Source organism: Anguilla anguilla, chromosome 11 (genome assembly GCF_013347855.1).
Source record: "Anguilla anguilla isolate fAngAng1 chromosome 11, fAngAng1.pri, whole genome shotgun sequence".
Lineage (NCBI taxonomy): Eukaryota > Metazoa > Chordata > Actinopteri > Anguilliformes > Anguillidae > Anguilla > Anguilla anguilla.
In genome coordinates this window covers 24,805,217-24,827,551 of record NC_049211.1, presented here as the reverse complement: position 1 = coordinate 24,827,551, position 22,335 = coordinate 24,805,217, and the positions used below count along the sequence as shown (strand labels likewise).

Below are 22,335 nucleotides of genomic sequence, written 5' to 3'. Positions count from 1 at the left end.
TTCTGCAGTCAGGAAATACATGTATAGATACGCGCTACACACACAGCATATGCACATGCGAACCCCCACACATCACCTCATGTTTGTTTCCGGCCACAGTAAGCGCTGGGGGTCAGAGTTTCAGCTTTGCTTATTTCTGCTTGAAACACCTTGTAGCCAAATGTAGCCTTTTGCTGCCACCCTCTCTGTTCCCTCAGGAGCACCCTGGTAGCAGGGCTGAGGTGGAGCTGCAGTCTGCAGTGCCCAGGTTACGAGCAGAGGAGAGCCCAAAGGCAGCCCCTTTCTGAAAAAGAGTAAGGCAAGTCCATGTGTAGATTACTGTGTCTAGAGAACCCCCCCCCCCCCCCCGCCACACAAGGTCACCGGGGTCCGACAGCTGGAGTTTAGTGTCTCTCCTCATTTACACCGGGATGGCTAATTTGAAAACCTGGACTGTCGAGCAAACTTTGGCAGGTTGGCTACGCTCACAAAATATCACTAACAAAAAATGTATTTCAATGTTTTAGCGGACTGGAGATTTCCATTTTCAGGTGACTAACGATTCAATCAGCAGCCAGTCGTTCTAACACCGGCACTTTCTGCCAGTGCTGCCAAAGGGACGTTTTTCTGGGTTTTAATTTTTCCGCCCAGTTCAGAGAGAGAGAAGCGCCGGCAATAATGGCCGACTTTACAACTGTGGGTTGTTTTTGTTTATGTCCTTTGGCGCCCGTGCCGTAATGAAATGGGAGGGCTCGTGTTTGTTTTCGTTGTGACACACTCTCTGTTCTGACTCACTGGCCCAGCCACACTTCCGCACTCTGGGCGTTATTGCTGAGCTGGAGGTGGAGAGGAGGCGGGAGGGCGGTTATGTGTGGGAGGGCTGTGTGGCAGACATCCAGCAGCCCCACACCCCCACTCTTCCCACACACACACACACACACACACACACACACATGCACACTTACGCACGCGCGCGCACACATACACATTCACATAGACACACACACGCACATTCACATGCACACTCACGCATGCGCACACACGCACACACACATGCACACTCACACTACACACACACATGCACACTCACACTGTGGTTACACCCATGCTGCCTGTGAAAGAAGGCAGGTGTGGTCTAGCAATGCACGTGCTATTGTAGCACATGTCTACAATACACACACTATTATCACTATTACAGTACCCTAGCCCCCAAAGAAAATTCAATATATCGAGATAGTATAAGTAGAAACAAATGAATTTAATTGTCCTCTACATCAGTAAAGGATTTATTATTTACCTGAGGAGTTCTGCCATTGCAACAACAAAGAAAAAAAGAAACTGAATTACAATGTTATTATTATTGGTTCCATTAATTAATCAATTAGTGAACTGCATATTCTCATGAAATATGTTTCAGAACTAATTTGGGGTTTAAAAAAGCTTGAACAAGGACTAAACAATGGTATTCGCAAATGTATTAACCTACTCGATCGAACATACTTAAGTTAAGCCATGTTATACGCAGGTCTCCGGCATGCATTATTCATCCTAGACGCATCAATTCACAATTCATAGCATATTTAGTTATGACAGGACAACTGAAGGCTCTGTGGATTAACCAGGATAGACAGGATTGAGATTTAAGACCTGGCCAGCAAATGGGGGGGGGGGGGGGCAGGACTTACAACATATATAGGAGGATTGAGGTTTTTTCACATACAAATGGTATATTCAGGACAAGTATCTGGCATGAAACATCTGTGTTTTGTTAAGTGCATAGAAAAAAACTAACGAATATCAGAGAACTATAGGATGCTCAAAGTCCAAAATAATTGCGGAAATAATAAATGTGTGAGAAAAATACAATTACTCCGCTTGAAATGTGTTGTGAATAAAATTGCGAAGAAAGTTACTCTAGTGACTGATAATCAATCTTCAATACAGTGATGTAAGTAATTAGCATGCCTGATCAAGCAAGAGCAAGCATTCAATGAGAAGCTACATTTCTTCTAGAAAAGTTGTCTATTTTAAGGACCTATTCCAGTCAAAAGTTTTATTTTTAACTATCCAGATTATCTTGGTAACAGGTGTTATTTGTAATATAGCCTTGCTGTATGTAATGTAAGAAAACTTTCATTTCTTTTTAAAAGAAAGCCTGACTGGCTAGTAAGCGTGAACATAATTCTTATATTACTTCATAACAGTGTGCATAATAATGAGTGTTGTTAAAGCCCATCCTTGCAAAAGAAATGACTATTCTGGTTACCAAACTGACCCCAGTGAACAGTATTTGCGTGTCATTAGAGCTGTGCAGTCAAGTGGCAAGTCTCTCCTATTGGCCAACTTTGTCAGGAAAGATAGTCATGCGCAAAAATAATATGGAATTATTACAAATATACCTGTATCACAATGAAATGCACGTATCCTATTTTTAATATTTAATAAAATAAACTAGAAAACATTGTAAATGATTTCATTGACACAGGAATAATGAACATTGCTTTCATTGTCAAATTATGGCAAGCTTTATCCTTCATCCTTCAACAATAATCATGGATAAAGATATCTAGTAAGCAAAAGTTAAAACAACATATTTTTGAATAATTCAATATACATTGTTTACACATTAATCGTAGTACTATACAAAGGTCTCTGATTATATATTTCAGGACTTCTTGGCAGAAGCTCTTGTCCAGAGCAATTCACAAGTGGAGAGCATCAGTGTGCCACAGGAATACAGAAGTCCAATAGCACCAGCCCTGTGACAGATTGGCAGCCAGCCCAGGGTGTATTCCTGCCTCTCGCCCAATGCACGCTGGGATAGGCTCCAGCACCCCCTGCCACCTTGCCCAGGATAAGCAGGTATAGATAATGGATGGATGGAATAGCACCAAAAAGCCCATTTATAACTTTGTAGTTAGCCAATAATGTTGTGTTTACCTCGCTATAGCAAAAAAATAAAATGGGCGTAATGCAATAAAATACGGTAACTTAAACCCATAAGTGTCAGATTTTTAAAAGTGTGGAACTTCCAGGGTACAGTCCGGTGTCAGTCTTAAGAATGTTAAGTTGATGCTCCATTAAGAATGTTCAATACTGAGCCATGGGAGAGCTAGCCGGGTAATACACGTTCCCGTTCCAGCTCAGGGAGGGGTCCGTTATCACTGACCACATGTCTCCTGTCCCATGGTCCCCTGGGGTGAATGAGACAAGGAGCCCCCATCTGGGCATCCTGTAGGTGAGTGGTTAAAGGTGTGACTTTTCTGCCAGTGCTCTCTGTTTGATATTGAACAGGATGCCATTCTAAATGCTCAGAGGTGCCAAATCCCCACCCCTTTGTCTTTGTGTGTGTGTGTGTGTGTGTGTGTGTGCGTGTGGCAGGGGGTGGGGGATTCTTTTATCAGGAGTGTCCTATACCTAACCCTGGGTAAACTCGATGGGTCTTTGTCCTTGTCTTTGTCAAGGCTTGGAATTTGTTGGAATTCCTTTGCAGGTACTCCTTACGAAGTCATACAAGGTCAGAAATGGTGTAGAACCCTCCAGAGAAATCACCCAAATTCAGTCTTTATTGTTCCTTGCAAAAAAAAAAAAACTTCAACATGTGTAGATTTATGCATTTATTTATGCAAAAATATATGCATTCATACATTTAAATTTAGAATGAAAGATTCCATGTGACTTTTTGGCTGCCTTAACCATCTAATGGCAACTTTACTGGTAAAGCTGTTCTTGCAAAGGTATGATAAATGTTTTCTCATGCATTTTTTTTTCTTTTGCTTTTTTTTTTTGTTTTTTAGGAAAGTACATGCCTGGGCCTCCAGCTATATCAGAGCCTTTCACTGCACAGTCCTCACCCAGGCATCTTGGGGGGGGGGGGGGGGGGGGGGGTAGGCTTAACTGGACTGAAAGGCACTGCTTTTCATGTTATTCATGAAAAGAAAGTGGTTGTTTAGTCTCCAGAATGCAATGTATGTCAGGGTACAGGGAAATCTATAGATTTTTTTACTTGACAAATTTTCTTAACAGTAACAAAATGTATTTATTTATTTATTTAATTTACGATTGTGCTTTGTATGTATGTCTAGAAAGCACATCTTAACTATTATTAAGTATTATTTGCTTATCTTGCTTTTTAACTGTTTTGGTTGCATGGCTAAAAAATCTAACTTGTCAAAAAGACCCTGATTTGGAGCAATTTCCGTGTGTTTCATTGGTTTTCATTAGTTAAGTCCTTCCCTTTAGATGCTGAAAAAATACAATCCACAATATTACTTTTTGGTACCTATATTGTGTATAAGTATTATTTTTTCTCTCTTCTGAGGATGGTAAAACCAGCAGTTACCCCGACACTACCAATTTCAATAAAAATGTTTTTAAAATACATGTGTTTTATTCTTTATTGGGCAACACAGCAAGGGTAGGATTCTTGCTTGCTGAACAGCTTACTCTACAGGGTTGGAGTCCTGATCGATGTGGTCACTTCTGGCACTACGATCCTTACTTCACTCTAGTGTTTCTTTTGCACCTCTACATCATGAACCAATGCACTTGTTGTACGTCGCTCTGGATAAGAGCGTCTGCTAAATGCCTGTAATGTAATGTAATGTAATGTAACAGGGTATCTAACATGCAGTCATGCCCACAATACTACATCAATTTAACATACAAATGGCACTGAGAAACGATTTACTTGATGATGTAATTAGGGCAGTGGACCCCTAGCAAACATTAAACTCATGATTCTTCTCACTTGTGCAAAAACACACACACATATATATATATATATCCTTGCATTTATATAGCACTTTTCCAAATGCTCAAAGTGCTTTACAGCGATGAAGGGAAACTCACCTCACCCACCACCAATGTGTCGCACCCACCTGAGTGATGCACGGCAGCCATTTTGCGCCAGAAAGCTCACCACACATTAGCGAAGGTGGAGAGGGAGAGGACTTTTTTAAGCCAATTAAATCAGATAAAAGAATTCGGTTATTGAGTAGGCTATACCATTTCTGTATGGCAGCAATGTGAGTCATCGTGGGAGGCTTTGGAAATAGCTTAAACCGCATTTTTACATGTTTCCAAAACTGGTCCAATGATATCAGGCACTAATCAATCTTTAATTATCTGAACTGCATGGACAGTTAAACTAAGGAATATGATGTGAAATACATTTCAACAATTGTTTAAATAAATAAATAAATAAAGTACTGCAACAATGTCAGTAGGCTATGCATCCCGAAGCATGTCCAATGGTTAAAAACCACTAAAATCTAAGCTTAAATCTTAAGCCATAACACCGCATTTTGTGCAAAGAAAAAAAAAAGGGCCATGCACCGCCACCAAAAGGTAAAATGTTCAAGACGGGTCTTGCCTGGAGCCCAGTCCTCATTCGTGACGTAGAGCAGGTGAAAACCTGCTTTACGTAAGCAAATCAAAAGCCCCATCTCCTCCCCTCTTCTTGTCCAGTGGTTAAGTATTCTGTATTCAGTCTACTGCGTCTTCCACTAATTAGCTCGAACATTTCAAACGGCCTTAGTTCGAGTTTTTACAATATAAATTGATTTTTTTCTAGTAGGCTAGTAGTAATAGTAGTGTTTTATAGTTCGTATGATTAAGGTAAACTAGTTTTTATAATTGTACATATCGTTTCAAATTGTAACATTAGTCTTTTCTAATTGTAGTATTTTCCTACTTTAGTTTTTTTAAATTTTATTATTGCGTCAAGCAAGCTATATCTAGCTGGTTTTTATTTTAGCTGTGATAGCATGGGTTGCACTTGTTGCATCCGTAGTTGTCAGCAGGGCACCACTAAGTTACACATATAATGACACTGTTGCTTCTGCAATCGAATGCTCAAAATTAAACCGTACGATTATTATCAGCCAGCTAATGTTAGTCAACTTTTCATGGATTGTAAATGTAGCCGGCGTGGTTGCTTACCAGGGGATTAAATAAGATGTCAAGGGATGTTATCTGAGGCCATTGAGTTGGATCATTTTCCCATTCTGTAACTGCATAACAGCATTTTAATCCTATTCGGTTTATTTTGCCAAAATACCTTTGCTATTCTTTAGGAAAATAACTATTCAATGTAATTTGCGGACATTGGCTGGAATAAAATAGTAGTGATAGCTAACTTGATCTATGATGGGTTCCTATTCAGAGCAGTGACAGACACGGGATTGTTTTCCCCCTAGCTAGCTCCGCCTACGTGCCTATGACACATTACCCACTGAATATATCGCTCCGCCCGCCAAACGTATCCCCTCCCTCCACCCCCTCCCCTCTGTGCTCTCATGCGTCTTTTAAAATTGTGAAGTGGGCGGAGACAAACCAAAATCTGGGGTTGCTGTACACTTTAAATATGGGAAAGAGTCAAGAGACCGGGCCTACTTATCATATCTCCGCCCCTCCGTTGTTATATTCCTCGCGAGGGAACCTCCTTAAATTGCCCTAAAACTCCCCCCGGTTGGCGCTTTTTATTCCATTCGGAGGGTACTACGCGCTATTTATAGCACACTTTGGACTGGCTCCAGGACCTGCAACATTTTAAAGTTTTTGGTAATTTATTTATTCCTTCTATCTCCTCACTTCCTATGTGCGTCTCACTTCAGTTTTTTCTGTGGAGAAAAAAAATCAGGGGTTTAAAGGGCTGGGTTGCGTGCTTATTTCCTCAGCCTTATATGCAGTAGCAGTAGTTCAAGGCTTTAAACCGGCGAGGCAGACAGACAAGCAGGGAGCTTTTTTGTTTTAATTTAATCAGAGGACATTACCAAGGGGTGGGGGGTAAGGACGGACATAGGATCAGATAATCCAACACGGCTGTTTGTGTGTTTGCGAGTGCAAAAACCGGCCTTGCTGAATGTAAGTGGCCACCTTTTTGGATTCGTTTGTAAATCTTACCTTGATTACGAGCAGTGTGTTTATGCTCGTGGATTAATGTCTGTTCGCTGGATTGGCTCGTGCATCATTGTTATTATTTTAAATGGCACATGCTCCCTTGTCCCATTTGGAGATTTTAGTTATTATGTTTGCACTGACATGAGTTGCATTTAAAAGGACGTCAGTGTTTGGTTATTCGCGTTTTGTTATCGAGTGCATGTCGTGCTTGCCTATTTGCCTATTTCTGTTTGTTCTTGGTTCTAATGCATGTTCCTGTTCGTGTTGGAACTGCGGGGCATCCGTAGCGACTGGAATTTAAGAATCATCACAAACGGCTAGCAACAATATTGGTTTTATACGTCTTCGATAGTCATGGCGGGTCTTCAACGCTTTCGATTTCAGCAGTCTTCGTTTCGTTTTTATTTCTGCAAAAAATATATGGTTTCATTTCGCAGTTTCGCCGTGTAAACGTTTCGGCCTTTAGCAACATGTTTTTTTTTTTTAAACATTCAGTGTACCGGTGTGTCGCTTATACTCCCACCTCACGTTTCATGCTCCAAATTTTAGTTCCTCGCATTTTAACTGCCCGGTCTCATTCCATATTTAAGTATGCTAATCAAATTATACACATGTAGTACAATTGGTACATTCTTGTAGGATTTCTGCATATTTCTCTTGCTAACGTCCTTGTCAGCTACCATATTGTTAATGCGTGTGGGGTGTATTTATTTTTAATAAGGAATAGAAATGTACTATCCTATCGTGAAATATTATGATTTATAATCATGCATGGATTTTGTTGCATCAGATTTTGTATCAAGGTTCAATAATCTCCCTGGAAACCTGTATCTGTACAACTGTTGATGAACGTTTAGGGGTCGAGCGCGCTGTGCATGTTCTGCATGTTTGTGCGTGGCGCCTTTTCCCCCCAATTTTAAACAATGACCCCTAGGTTGTTGGATGGTTGAGTTGCCGGCGAAGTGAGTGGGTTGTGCTCAAGGCGACGGAGGAAGTTTTTTTTTTAAACTACAGTGTAGATGGGCATGGGTCTTCCAGTCATTTGAAATCTTTGCTACTTTTCTTAAACAACTTGTGCACGCGTTTTTTCAGTCATGGAGCACCTCAAATGTCACATCTTTATGTTTATCTTCTGTACTGCGCATGTAACGGCGTAATTGTGGTTTTATTTTAGAGCTAACAGTCACAATGAGTGATACGGCCAAAGGCAAGCAGGCTGCCTCTGCGAAAGACAAGGATGGGGCAGAGAAAAGGGGTCGTGGAAGACCAAGAAAACAGCCGCAGGTAAAAAGTGTTGAGGTAAGTAGATCTAACTTTTTTCTTTCTTTTTTTTAAGTTCCTTCCTTCCTTACTCCTCCTACCTGTGTGCAGTTACATGCATGGTTAAAGTTTTGCATACGGTTTGGCGAGTTAATTCTTCGGAGTGAGTCAGTCCATTTTCACGTCTACGTTTGTTGCTTCGCATTTATCGATATTTTATATCAAACTTTGGCTAGTTGACTGTAGCCCAAAAGAGATGCCATGTCTGGTGGGCCACCTGGCAATTGAGCGTTTGAGGTTTTTAAATAAGAAAGGAAATCCTTCGCAGTAGCCGTTGTGGGTGTGCCATTTTCTCTTATCTGCAACATGGTAACGTTGATGGTTTACTTACTTTACTGTAAGCATCATTTGGCTTTTGCGCTGTCAACACAAAATTGGTGAGGTTTTTTTTCTTTTCTTGGCCACATTTTCCCCCTTTCAAAATTAATTTAACTGGTAACGCTGCATTCTTTGAGTGATGAATTTAAGCATTTAAGAAGCAAAAAAGGAAAAACCTTACACCCCCCCCCCCCACACACACACACACATTTGTAAGGTTCTTTCCTTTTGTATTTTAAATGCAAGATAACATGCCGTGTCTGTATTACACTGAACTCTTTCGATTAAGGTTTTTTAGACAAATTCTCTCCCCTTGCTTGTTCTCTTCATATTTGTAGTGATCGTCCTGTGGCCTAGCACATTGTTCGTGTGGTGTAATCTGAACTCTTTAAACCAGTGTTAACCTGTATACCCCTCCCCGTGCCATCGTGGATTGGACGGTTATAAAGGGCCTAATCTGTGATTGGCCTCTGCGGCTGTCACTCACATAGGGTGCTATTGGTATTAGATTACAGGGTTGCTAATAGCTGCAGCTGTAAACAGACCAGGAAGGTAATAAAAACCTGCGCGGCCATAATATACGGCCGGATGCATTATTCATATTTATTACGACTCCCTGGAGCCCCACCCCCATTATACCCCGTTCATAGCTTGTTCAGTTGCATTGTTCATTAAATTTCAGCCTGCACACCCACACACACACTCACACACACACACACACAAACTCATGTGTGTGTGTGTGTGTACTTGCATTATTGCATTACATTCTTTTATTTTATTATTTGATTGTTTTCTAATCACTGCTATCCCCGGTCACAGGGTTGATGGATGGCCAGACCATCATTTTATCCAAACTTGCGGTATTCCTTTTGCTTGTATTTCGGATGAAAGACGATATCCTCAAACCTCTGGGTGAGCGAGCGGTGGAGGCCTTTTGCATGGTTTGAATAGTTCAGAGGGAGACCCTCCCCCCTTCCCATCAACAGCATGACAAAGCTGCAGCCCCTTCTACTCCAGTGAACAATAAAGACCCACATAGCCGCTGTTGGCAAGCAGGGATATTCAACCATGTCGTGTGCAGGCTAGATTCCTCCCGCCCCCCTCCCCCATACCTCCAATCCCAGTGTGCCTACCTCTTCCGCGGCGCTTTCCTGCAGATCAAACGTGTTTCTCAATCAAGCAGTGTGCTGCTGAAGGCCCATAATTGCTGTGCTGAAATGATTCATTTGCAAATTTTAATATGCTAAACAAATAAAATTAAAATCAATGTATTGTCCAGTAAATATGGTGGCAGTGGAGGCTGCAAGGGTGCAGGGGGGAAATGCTTGGAAACAAATGAGACTATTTTCTTTCAAGATGGTCCTCCATCCGGTATGTAGATCCTTGATGTCACCGTGCCAGTGTGCATCTTTACTCACGTTTGCATTTTTGCATCTCAACTTAAGTTGTAGAAGAGGCTCAGCAGCTGTACTGACCTGTGATGTGGGGAAGCCACATTTCCTCCAAATAGATGTAATTAAACCATTTTGAGACCCGAGTGCGTTGGCTTGCATTACGTGGGTTGAGTGAATGCCAGGCTGTCAGACGGTCTACTTTTCTCGACCTCCCACAACCACCAACAGGCAAGTTATGGTTTACAAAATGAAGGCTACGCAGCGTACTGTGGAGAAGGGAACCTGACTAAGCCCAAATGAGCAGAACCAATACAAAAAATAAACACTAACCATATCGCAACGGAAGATGAGAATTTTAATGGTAAAACAATTATGATCAGGGAAAAATATAGATGTAGTGAGTCTGCTCTCACAATGCGTTTTTTGAGATCCATATTAACAAAGCTCTTGAAACGATTACCGCATCGATAAATTACCTCATGGTAAAACGTTTGTTTATAATTACAGAATCTTGGTGTTTCTGTCAGATAATAGTCCCTCAGCTGGAGTGACCGTTGAAGGCTTTTTAAATTGACCTTTTTTAAAAAAAAAAAAAACCTTTTTTAAAATTAAATGGTTGTGCTGAGTTAGGTTGTGTTACACCTGTCTTTACAGTTCCCAATAGATTACCCTGGCAGATGGGTAGGTGGGAACAGGGAAGGTCAGGCCTGAACCTCAGGCTGGTCTGACCGCCCCCCCCCCCCCCCTTTTTTTATTTGTCTGTTGCCCCCATTGGGACAGAGTGGCTCTATTGTTTTCACGCCCTCGCATGTTAACCTACAACACGGTCAGGGACACAAACTGTCACCTTAACCTTTGAGCCCTGGGTGCGAGATGTTAATTGCACAGTAGTGTTTGATCTGCACAGCCCCGACTGCCTGCAGAAGGCTGCGATGGCTCTTTGCCCAAATGCCCGTTTGTTTTTTTTATATTTTTTTATTTTTTATGTTCAATTTTGGTGGAGCTCTGTCGTGTGGTCACACAGGTCACCAAGGCTGCATGGTTCTGCTCCTCTGGCATCCAACTGCTCACCGATCTCTTTAGCAACTACCTTGGCCTTCATAATGCAGTTGCATGTATGCGCACGTATAACATGAGTTCAGTGAGGATGAAGCGCGGGTTGTTTTCGTTGCAGACCGCTCCGTCCATTTTGACACGGTCCCCTCTCGGAGCTGGGATCCTGGCCCGGACGTGGCCCCGGTCTCAGGCTGAAGTGCTTACAGTTGTTACGGCTAATAGGACTTGGCAACCTGGGACTGCGTACCACCTGTTGGTCTTAAAGTAGCAACGGGTGTCAGTTGCACTGACCTTGAACAGGGCTTTCTTTGTGCTGCAACAATCTTCTGCTGAAGAAATGGCGCATTGTGCCGCCGTTTGACAGCGAGGGCTTCCTGGCCACTCGAGCGGAGGTGCTGAACTTTCAGGTCCGAGCCGCACCACGCAGGACGGATGAATTGAAGCGGTGGTCTAATCGCCCTCATCCCCTTTGTTTCCTGCCCTGGTTGAATGGAACCCCCCCCCTCCCCCATATCTATTGCTGGCAAACATGCTGCCTTGCAGTTGACTGAGAATTATTTTTTAAAATCATAAAACAAAAAAACACATACAGGCAGTTTGTTTGCTTTCACCCAAGACTTTGACTGACCAATATTTTGGTGGCATTTTTGGGTGCAGCAGAGGCACCTGGTGAGCTGCTTTGTTTTGGACAATTTGGGCTTTTTATTGCCATCTCAAATTTATACCCTTGTTTTGGACGGATCTGGGCTTGTGTAATTTTTCAGGTACTGCGTCACATGTTTGGTAATACTCACCAACGTACTGTGACATCACTGAATATGCAAACCTACAGTCGTATCGCTCGGGCGTAACTTTCAAGACTTTCAAGTCGTAACTTTGTCTAATAGATTGCTATATGAACTGTTGCATGTTAGTGAATGTCAAGTGGTTTCTTTGTTGTTTGAAACCAGTAGCCATGGCGAAGGGTACGGAAAATACAGTTAACCTTGATGAAATATTCAAAATGGTGTGAGAACCTTCGAACGCGGGTGCGTAGTGTCATGGTTTTTTTTCCCTTTCCTTTCCTCCCAATCTTCACTCATCTTCTCCCCTCAGGAGCCCAGTGGGTCGCCTTCTCCGAAGAGGCCCAGGGGAAGACCGAAGGGTAGCAGAAACAAGACCACCTCCAAGAGCAAAGTAAGTCCTCGTCGACCGCCCCCCGGGCCCCCACCCCCTTTTCTGTCTCCAGGCCGCGGAAGGGAAGCCATTTCATAATGGCGTGATGTTCTTTTATTGAAAAGGCTGCAGCGATCCCCTCTTTAATCTTTCCATCTTCTGCCGAATATCGGTTACATTTTCATCTGCCCGATGCCGCGCCCCCCCGGCTTGCCGTTCGTTTGAGCCCACAGCTGTCACTCAGCGTTCGCTCATCACCCCCCGTCAGCCCCGCTCCGCTCTGACCGCGCTGTGCCCCATACCGCCCTGGGAGGAACCGGCACCGTACCTTTGCGGATCTTGTTAATCACGCAGCTGCCTTGAGCTGCCAAAACAAACTACCTGCTGCATGAGATGAAGAAGAAAAATGAGGAAGGAAGAAAGGCCGTTAACGTGCGCCAGATAGAAGCGCGGGTGTTGGGTGCGGAAGTGGTTTTTCCAGGCGTGGCTTTTCGCCCGTTTTCGTTTCCGACTGCTTTCGTTTTGGACCCCCTCCCCCATTGACGCTTGGTTATTTGGGCATAGCTCACTCTGGATGTGCTGCTTCCGTCAGTGAGTGCCTGCAAGCTTAGCATGGCCTCTTACTCAAGGTCCCACCCCCCATTTTTTAAAATATAAATTCTTGTTACTGACTGGCACTGGTGTCACTCGTTTCCTGTAGATGCAACTGAAAGACTTGGTTTGGTTAATTCCCCCTGATTTCCTGTCCCTCCGCCTCCAGTTTTGTCGTGCACCACTCGGTGCAGGTGCAGAGGCCGCTAGTGTGCTTCCAAGTAACCCCCCCCCACACACACACTGTTCCTCAACTGTCACCATAGCAACGGCTGATTTCCCCCCCAACCCCCCCCCCACGGCTGTGCGTCCAGGATGCAGTGTTTGTCAGCGCAATGCGCAGGCTGGTTCTGGAGCCTGCTTTTACCCGGTCCCACCAGCTGTCCCTGTGCCTCAGACCAGGTGGCCCGCGAACCAGAGTGCCCCATGCGCAGCTCCTGTCAGTTTCCCAGATAATAGCCTATGAACCCGATGCCCTCTCGCCATCTGTTTTCCTATTTGAGAAGGGACTCCCCCTAGTGGCGGCTTTGGGAAATTGCTACCTGTGCTGTTGGTGGCGGTGTAGTGGGGAGAGAAAGGGAGGGGTGCTGGAGCGTTATGAACAACTGAATGATTGCGAGTGGGCATTTTATTTAGTTTTAATACTTTTAATAATCATTTTCTTGTATTTTTTATTTTTATTAAATTTTTTTTTTTAACAGAGTGCGCCAGCATCTGCAGGTGCAAAACGCAGAGGAAGACCCAAGAAAGAAGCGGTAAGAATATTTAATTTATACACTTTTTTGGGATGGGGTATCTGTCCACATGTAAATCATTATTAACTTTGAGGGGCAAGGAAATATTTCATCATGACCTCTCGTCCCACAGAATGATTAGTTTGCCATTATATTTCTGCCCTTTCATCGGGCGATCTGTAAAGACGCCTCATTTGCTGTCCCTCTTTGTCGAGGTCCTGTAATGGTGAAGGTGTGTGTATGTAGAGGGCTGTTGCCAGTAGCAACCTTTTCAAAACATTTGCATTTGGCTGCTTATCAGAAGAGGGATTTTGCCAGGCCTTTTTGTTCTCTGTGAACTGAGGGAGTGGGACAAAGAGGCGTTCATCTGAAAAGCAGAGCCACCAAAAACAAGCTTTCTGGTTTTGTCGGGGCAGTTGGGTCTGGTTTGGGGGGTTTTAATGCTGAAAGTACATTTGAAAATGGCAGATAACTAAGACTTACCTGTGGGATTTTCTTTAGATGATTGATTGATTGTCTGTCAGAAATTGGCTATGAACCAAAACTAGTGACTCTTGAATGGGCTATTTCATGTTTGACACAGTAATTCCTTTTCTGGAATGTGGTTTTTTCACCAGTTGCTTGACCTACAGTACTTGAGTGATTTAGGAGCCTTATTTGCCATTGTTTCTTCTATTAAAGTATGTGTAACTGTCAATATTTTTTTGTTCTTCCATATTCCCTGTCACTGCTTCTGGTCAGTTTATATTCTCCGGCGTATTTGGTTGATGTTCCAAACTACATTTGGAACAAGACCACAGCCTGACTTCAATTAGAGTCCCTTTCTTCCTCTCGACCGCTGCCCCCCCTCCCACCCCATTCCCTAGCAGACTCAGGCTTTACTCATCACTTGTTTGGCTTTTCTAAGAATTCCTTCTCTGTGAAACACTGTGCTGGCAGCGCTTTTCATTTCCGCGTTAATATCTGTCACTTAACTTTGGGCCAGTCTCCGCAAACACCCTCCCCCCCCCCCCCCCCCCAAATTCCCCGGCCAGAATCCTGGATCGCTTACCCGCGCCGGTCCCCAGAGGGTTCAGTCCGCCGCAGCACGCTTCAGCGGTCTTTGGTGGGACCCCCAGTGGTATGGGTGTTGGAATAAGTTGCGTTAGTGGATTTTTTTGCAGTGATTGTTAAAATAATTCATTGAATGCTGGTGACTTCGTTGCTTTCCTTTTTAAGGGTAACATTGTAATTGTACAAAAAAAAGTTCTGGCTCACTTACTGTGGGTTTTTTTAGGGTCTTCATCTTCAATAATGCTTTCAAAACGGATTGGTAGCATTTTGGCTTGGCCTTTTTTCGTATGCAAAATATAGTTCAGTAGATGTGTGAGGTTTGGATGGGCCTACTAGGTGCTTGTGCCCCCTCCCCTAGTCTGCTGTAGTGGAATGACCCAAAGTTACCCTTGCACGGAATTTTTATGAATGAAAAGTGCTGGGCCCAAGGGCGGGAGGGAGGAAGGGGGGGGGGGGCAGGATTCCTGCCTCTGACTCACCAGTGCCCTGAGTCACTCTGCTGCTGTCCTGGCCTCCATGCTGGCCTGGTTTGTTCCCTGCAGGCTAATTGCATTACTGAGCTGTAAAGGGGCGTTGGAAGTGCCAGATATTTTACTATTTATTTTTGTGTAACACATCCTTCTGCTGCCACTTTTTTTTTTTCCTCCTTCCCCATTGCCCACCTCCTACCTGTTCCTGACCCCTGGCCATGTGAAATTGCTTCCAGCAGTGCACACACACTCCACCCGCCCCCACACAGCAAGTACTTGTTTACTACACACACACCATCCATTCCTTTGCTCTGACTGTGCTGGGGGAGAGAATTTCCCTCCCAGGCTCTGCTAGTGAGGGGAGGGGGGGAGGGGGGGGGAGGGTTGCAGATCGCTCTATCGGCACAGTTTTGGATTCCTTCCCATTTTGCGTCTCGCCGTAGAGAATGCCCAACAGCCCCCGCAGTTAAGGGCTTCAATTCATCTTAAAGCTCTATGAGGTCTCACTTGTGCAATGCACGGTGGAGTAGTACAGAAGTTCATTTGCGATTAGTGAGTTTGTGCATGCTCCCACAAATCGTGTTCAAGCCAGCCTGCATGAAGCCAGTTTTAGGATGCGACCCCCCAGAGATTCCACTCCTTATCTGGATGATACCGTTTTCCATTCTAGCTCCTTTGTCACCCAGTCTTTCACGGCTGCAGCGTCACCCAGCTGCGCGTTGGTTGGTTGAGGTTTTTGTTGGTTTCTAACCAGATAGCACGGGTATCCGTCAGTATTTGTGATGGATCCAAGTTGCCGAAATTGGCTTGTTGCAGTTTTTTTGTAGTGTGTGTCTGTACAAAACCATGCATCTACCATTGAATAATTGCTGCTGGCAAATTTTTGCTAAAAGCATACAGCCCTCTCTGTCCTCCTCAGGATAGGCATAATGATCTCCTGTCAAGTACTGTGATGTTTGTGGATAGTTTAGGTTGGGTTTTTCGCTCTGGATAAGAGCGTCTGCTAAATGCCTATAAATGCCTATAATGTAATCTGTGTGGCTACTGTGCATTACTGAAGTAGAAATGTATTTATAAATAACTAAGCAGAGAGTGTCTGTAAGTTTGTATGACTCAAGTTGCATAGGTGGATAGCTAGCTAATTTTGAGCATTTTGATTTTGCTAAAACTTTGGAACGGTGCCAGCCAAGTTTTAAATGATTATACATGGCGAACAGGAAAGGAAAGGATTGCTGAATTTCATTTCAACTTGTAGCCATACTGCTGGTTCCAACATTGTGTCCTTATTAACAAGGTGGAACAATGTTGGAACGCCTGAACCTGGTGCTGTGCTGTGGGTTTCTTGCTGTTTCACATTGTTGATTTGTGATGAATCGCAGACTAATTTTGACAAGCTGATAATATAACATCACCTCTTTTGAAACCAATGCTTGCATTTACCCATTTCCTTTGTCAACATGGCTGGTGAAAATGGATAGGTTTTGGACAAACCGGAGAAGGAATTAGTTCTGACTGGGCGTCTATTTGCAGGAGAAAGGGGAGGAGCAGGGATCCCAGCGGTCTTCTGAAGAGGAGGAGGAGGAGGACGAGGAGGAAGAGCAGTAACTCGTTTGCAACCCGCACTACCTCATAATTCAACTTGCTGACTTCCTGTCAACCAGAGCTGGACTGAAACACCAACACCACCGCTACCAATCCCCCCCCCCCCCCCCCCCAACCCGAACTCCTTTGTATATCCCGTCGTGTTTTTTCATAGCCCCCTATCACAGGGTGGCGCACACAGGTAAAATCATTCTGCTATCTGCAACAGCACTGGAAAACAAACTAATCTTTTTACATACATATATATAAAAATGTATATCCAGAATATCCATGTTTATATATATATATGTGTAAAAAAAACAAACTGACTACCGTTTTAACTTTCCGAATGGGTTTTTGCAAAGAGTGGTCTTTTATACTGGACAAAGGTGAATTTGCCTACACTTATTTTGTTTTTAATTGTTTTGTGTGTGTGTGTGCGTGTGTGTGGTGATAATACAAGGTAAACCGATCCATCCCCTGCACCTACTTAGCAGGCTAGAGAGCTAGTTTGGAGGTAGACAAGCATATTGTAGTCAATTCTGCCTCCTTCCACAGTGTATCATTTTGTAAGTCTCTGCAATCGCCTAACTCTCCAACAAACCCCCCCCCCCCCCTTGACGTCAGTATGAACGTTTTATGTACATGTCAAAATTCATTGCAAAAAGGTGTCATTAGGCTGTTTCCACAATGCAGAGCCTGGCAATGTAATATATTGTCAGAAGTGTTGTGTTTTTTTTTGTTTGTTGCCCCCACCCCCACCCCCCCTTCTCTCCCACCTCCACCCCTCTCAGAGGGTAGGTAGTGGGTTAGGCTTCATGGATGTGATTGAATTCTTCTGATTTTTTTTTTTTTTTTTGTTTTGTTTTTTTTGTACAACTTATTTTGATACAACAAATAAAGAACACTGACATAATCTGTGAGTTCGTTGGGCTTCGGCTTTCACCCCCTCCACTTCAGAAAGGGTGCTTCAATCGAATCCGGAAATTTGAATCCCGAAAATCGAGTCCCTAGAGCAGGAGCCAGTGTGAACCACAGCCCCCTTGCAGGTCATCTGCCAGAGGGGCCAGTTCCCTGCCAGCTTTCATCCACTGCCAGTTTTTAAAGGCTTATTTTAATGGTTTTAAATCAAGGACTCTATGAACGGTTCCTCACAAGATTCTGCCAGCTCTTGTGTGTGGCATGGGTCTGCCAAGGTGTAGATTCACAGGTCTCCCTGCTGTCTGTGCCGACCGGTCCTCCCATTGTAACCTTCTGTTTCAGTTCAGCCTTGCCCTCTGCAGTTCTCTTCACAGCTGAGTTGGGCTCGATGATTAATTTCCAAGTCTGAGCTACTGGTAGCTGACCAAGAACTTGCTATGTTAATGCAGCATTGAGTCTTCTTGTGTAGCAGTAGTTTGTACATTGTTGTGCTGCCCATTTAGTTTTTCCTCCTAACTACAGCCATAAGCGTGTTCAAATGTGGTTTTCCAGCTGGACAAACTACTTTTTGGGTTAAAGCAGGCAGATGCAAAGGATTTCAGTCAAGTTACAAATTTAAAGAACTTTGAAGTCCTGTCTATCCAATACTACCCTGACACACCTGCAAACTTAGTTACCACATTGCGTTACCTGCTGCCAATCTGATAAGAGTTGGCTGTGGGGAAAAAGCTACGGACTGTGATAGTCTTGTACCATAATTTTTGGGGAAAGTGGGATTATGTGCAAGCAAACTGGTTTGGCATCAAAGTTCTCCAAAACCCAGCTGTGAAGATGTCCTCGGTGAAAAATAGGTGTCTTTTTGAAAAAGCGCTTGCTAAAAACACGACCGACAAGGTTTAGGCTGTTACGGGGGTGAAGGGGATAACGTCTCAACTCCCGAGACTCTTGCTTTGGGTTTTCAAGTGCGGCAGCCTTTCTGACAACCATGGGCTGGTGTTACCGTTACAGCGCCTAGCTCCCTGTACCCCCAGATTTGGGTTGCCACAGGGCATCCTTTTCCATTTTGGGAGCCAAAACAAGTGGCCTTCTCACAGGGCCGAGAAACCGTGCCGTCGTCCGTTTTCTGGAATGCTTTTCCCACCAAAAAAAAAAAAAAAGCTGCTGTCATCCGTTTGTGAAAAATGTAGTTGGCCTCCTCTGATTCATTTTGTCCAAGACTGCAACAGGCATTCAGTGTGTTAATGGTCTAATATGCTGCTCGAATTTAACATTTCCCCACTAGTGTCTAGTTTTCCTTGATGTCAGGTACCTCTTTATCACAGCCTAGTAAGAGGGTCTCTCCTCAAAAAAAAAAACGCTGCTACAACTGGTTTTGCTACCCAGCATACTGCAAAATGAGGTTCTGGTCTTCAGGACCAGGCCTGCAATCTCCATACCTCACTTTTGATGACCGCTTGATTTATCTTCTTGTGTTCAACTAGCTTGATGTAACTTGTGGAGAGCATGAGAAAAATGTCTGTAGTAGAGCCTACATCTACGCACGGTTGTTTCATTTTCATTTTATTTTTTTTAAATTGTCATTGTATTTTTTGAAGCAGCTGTTTAGCTTCCATAGTGTGTGCCTGTGCGTGTCCTTACAGCCCCCCCCCCCCCCCCCCCCCCCCATGCATAACTGCAGATACCTAATGAAGTATAAAAAGAAGTAAAGACTGCACAAGCCAGGGAGATCTCTTCAGCCTATCGTCAGCTTTTGCAAGTTTGTTTACTGACTGGTAGAGTGCAGTTTTTTTTTTTAATACAATAAAATTGGGGTTGAAACTTTTATATGGTGCACTGAAATGTAGTTTTTTAATTAATGAAATGTAGTGACCTATTGGTTAGTTGCCATTGACAAATGTTTGTAGTAACTATAGGCAGTGGTACTGGCCTCTTGGCTGTGGAAGGCCCTGATCCCATGACTGACATTGGCACTAGACCGCATAGCTCCTTTCCCATCAAACATTGTTCGGTCTATCTTATGTCACTGTTGTGGTAGAACGATGTACTTGCGAATATATACCATACCAGCTAATTGAGGAGAATGTATCCATAACGGGGTTTAAACCAGTGGCACCGCCTCCGAAAACTAAAATGTGAGGAAGCGGTTGACGCGATCACCTGTTGCCTAGAACCTGCTTTTTGTGTTCCATCAGCATTATCCGTCTGTGGGCACGTAACTGTCCTCACAAGTCGACGTTTCCCATTCGCTGAGCCCTCGCTCCCATTCACTTTTTGCATGAGTTGTACTGAAACCACTTTAAAGGATATGTTAAAGGGATTTTACTGTGCCAGCTGATTGATGCACACGAAACTAGCAATATCCAGGACAATAGTCGAGCAAGATGTTTTGGGGATGGTAAACGACTTCATATCCGTTTTTTTATTATTCTGTCGGCGGAGAGGAGGTTTTCCATTGTATTTTCCGGAGCGGTTTTTAAACGCGCGCATCCCGGTGCTTTTGCATCTCCGGTCTGTAAATGGTTACTTGTGAACCTCTCACCCCAAAGTTTGTTGTCATGCGCAATTCAAAACTGTGGTAAAATGTCCATTTACGGTTGCCAAATAAACAATGGAAAGACATGTTCACTGATTCTAGTAGGATACACTTTTCCCCCACCCCCAAAATGATATGGAATTTACTAACTTTTAAAATGAATAATACTCCCAAACCACCTTTTCATTCGAAAAAAGGGCAAACGCTAGCCTCAGGTGTGGCGTGATGTGCTATTGCTTATTGTTTTGACTTTTAATACGTGTTTTTTTTAATTTATTTTTTTATTTTATTTTATAAATGGTCGTGAAACGTATTTCAGATAACTATGGGGCTTGGTATTATAGCCCTGAACTGTGTTCTCAGACCACTTCAGACTGTGCTGGCAAAAACGGTGGACAGAGTGGGAATGTATGTGCTGAATTTTAACCATAATGAGAACCCAGATTGAAGAGTTACTGGGTTTTGTCCGTGAAGCCGTAAGCTATAACAATATAATATTCTTTTTACAAGATAATTTAGTACGTTGGTGTTGTGGTCTCTTTAATTTGTTTTTTATAGCCTACACCACCACCCCCCCTCCCCCCCTTCACTCAAGTAAATGGAATGCTTGTTGGCGTGAGTTTCTATAGGCTATTTGAGGTAATTTCGTTTGTTTCCGTTTGTTTATATAAATGTGTATATATAAATAAGGTAGGTGTGGTTCAGTCGAAGGGAAGATCAGGACGAAAAGGTTGAATGGAATGAACTGACTTTGGTTCTGAATACAATACATGCAATTACTTCACTATGTACCGGGTTTTTGTTAGAGTAAATACAGAACGAGGGTGGGCTTTTTCGCCCTCTTTGTTTTGTAACTACCTCTGGATCATTTTACAGCTGACGTAGCTTATGCATGCTACTGTATCTGTCAAACGGTTCTGTTAAACAGTGATTCATGGTCAATACACACTTGAATCGAGTTCTGTTTCCTTTTCTACTTTTTTATTTCAACAAAAGCTTTATTTTGGGTCATTTCTCCAGCCTTATCCCTGGTAGGCACTGTTCAGCCAGGGGCTGGAACGGCAGATAAGTGTTGGTTTGAACCCTCTTCCTAGCAGACTGCAAAAAGCAACGTTAATATAAAATATATACTGTATATGTTAACGTCTGGCTCAGGAGAGGTGTGCCTAGCCCCACCGAAACTGCGCACTGTTACCGGTGGTGGGGGTCTCTAACTGTCTTTCCAGTCCTCTGACTTTGGACGTAGGGCACTGTTAAGATCTGTAGGCCTACCAATCACCCTTCTTCCGGTTCCTACCCCGGAATAATAGCATATTAATTTTATTAGGCTATCCTTGTTACAAGGATGTAAAATCACTTATTAGAAAGGCTAAATGCGTAGCCGCATAAATAATATGCCTATTTCTATCAGAAGAGCTGCAACAGCGGGCTACAGGAGCAGTGGTCGACAGTGATATCCTACCATGTGACCACGATTCCACACTTAAGAAGTTCATAATTTTTTCCTTAAGAGTTCGTCCAATAGAGCAGACCGAAAACATTTCCGTGTGTGCCACTGCACACATTAATTACGAAAATGAAAATACTACCTGCAGTGCAAAACGTTTGGACTCTTCATTTACACGTAGCCTACAATTAATTTAATCTCAATTCACTTTGATAATCGGAGTTCGAAAGCCTGAATGGGTTGCTGTACTGACAGTAGGCCTACTTAATGGACATCTATTGAATTTGGTAAGAAACGCTTTAACCAAAACGATCACGCAAACGCAAATCTGAACACGAATAGGCCGCCTGCCTTTCTTCCTTTAGTCTTGTTCTGAGAGAGGTGATGTTTCAAAGGCTGAACTGACTGGCCGCTTCGGCCCGGGGAGGTGGGAGCAAGTTGGTTGGGAAGGCTTGAGAGTTTCTAAAACTTATGATCAGACGTTGCAAAAGGTGTTATGTTTCGTCTTTCTGTTCTTGAGTTCTCGTTTGCATTACTTGAATAAATTGTTTTATTGATGTGTTTGACTGTTTTGTTCATTTTCTAAACTTAGGCTACGAGTTGATACTACCAACTTGATACAATCATACGGAGTTTCCCACTGCATGTAAATTGGCCTACACACGTTTCATTTACAGCTGCGCTCTTATATAGCAGGGCGGTTTACCTTAAACATAAAACCCAAGCAGTGCCTTAAATTGGATTAACGTTATTTATGTACCCAATATATTATGATAGCTTGTGTTGCCTACATGTGGCATAAATGAGCCTACTGATGTAATAGGCCAATCTTGTAGCAATACGACATGCATTAAATATGATTTGCTGTGATTTCCACTCC

The 22,335-nt window shown here is 43.3% G+C and overlaps 1 protein-coding gene across 2 annotated transcripts; it reads left to right on the top strand.

The window, feature by feature from the left end:
- Positions 1-6,392: 6,392 nt before the first annotated feature.
- Positions 6,393-22,016, top strand: LOC118207784 (high mobility group protein HMG-I/HMG-Y-like). Of its 2 annotated transcripts, none has more exons than XM_035381826.1 (5): positions 6,393-6,543; positions 8,057-8,181; positions 12,066-12,146; positions 13,418-13,471; positions 16,504-22,016. In XM_035381826.1, the coding sequence occupies exons 2-5, from the start codon at positions 8,071-8,073 to the stop codon at positions 16,576-16,578; spliced, it is 321 nt and encodes a 106-aa protein (XP_035237717.1). In that variant the 5' UTR covers positions 6,393-6,543; positions 8,057-8,070; the 3' UTR covers positions 16,579-22,016. The 2 variants fall into 2 exon arrangements, with proteins under 2 accessions (XP_035237717.1, XP_035237718.1); XM_035381827.1 differs by lacking the exon at positions 6,393-6,543 and adding an exon at positions 6,660-6,846.
- The last annotated feature ends 319 nt before the right edge of the window (positions 22,017-22,335 follow it).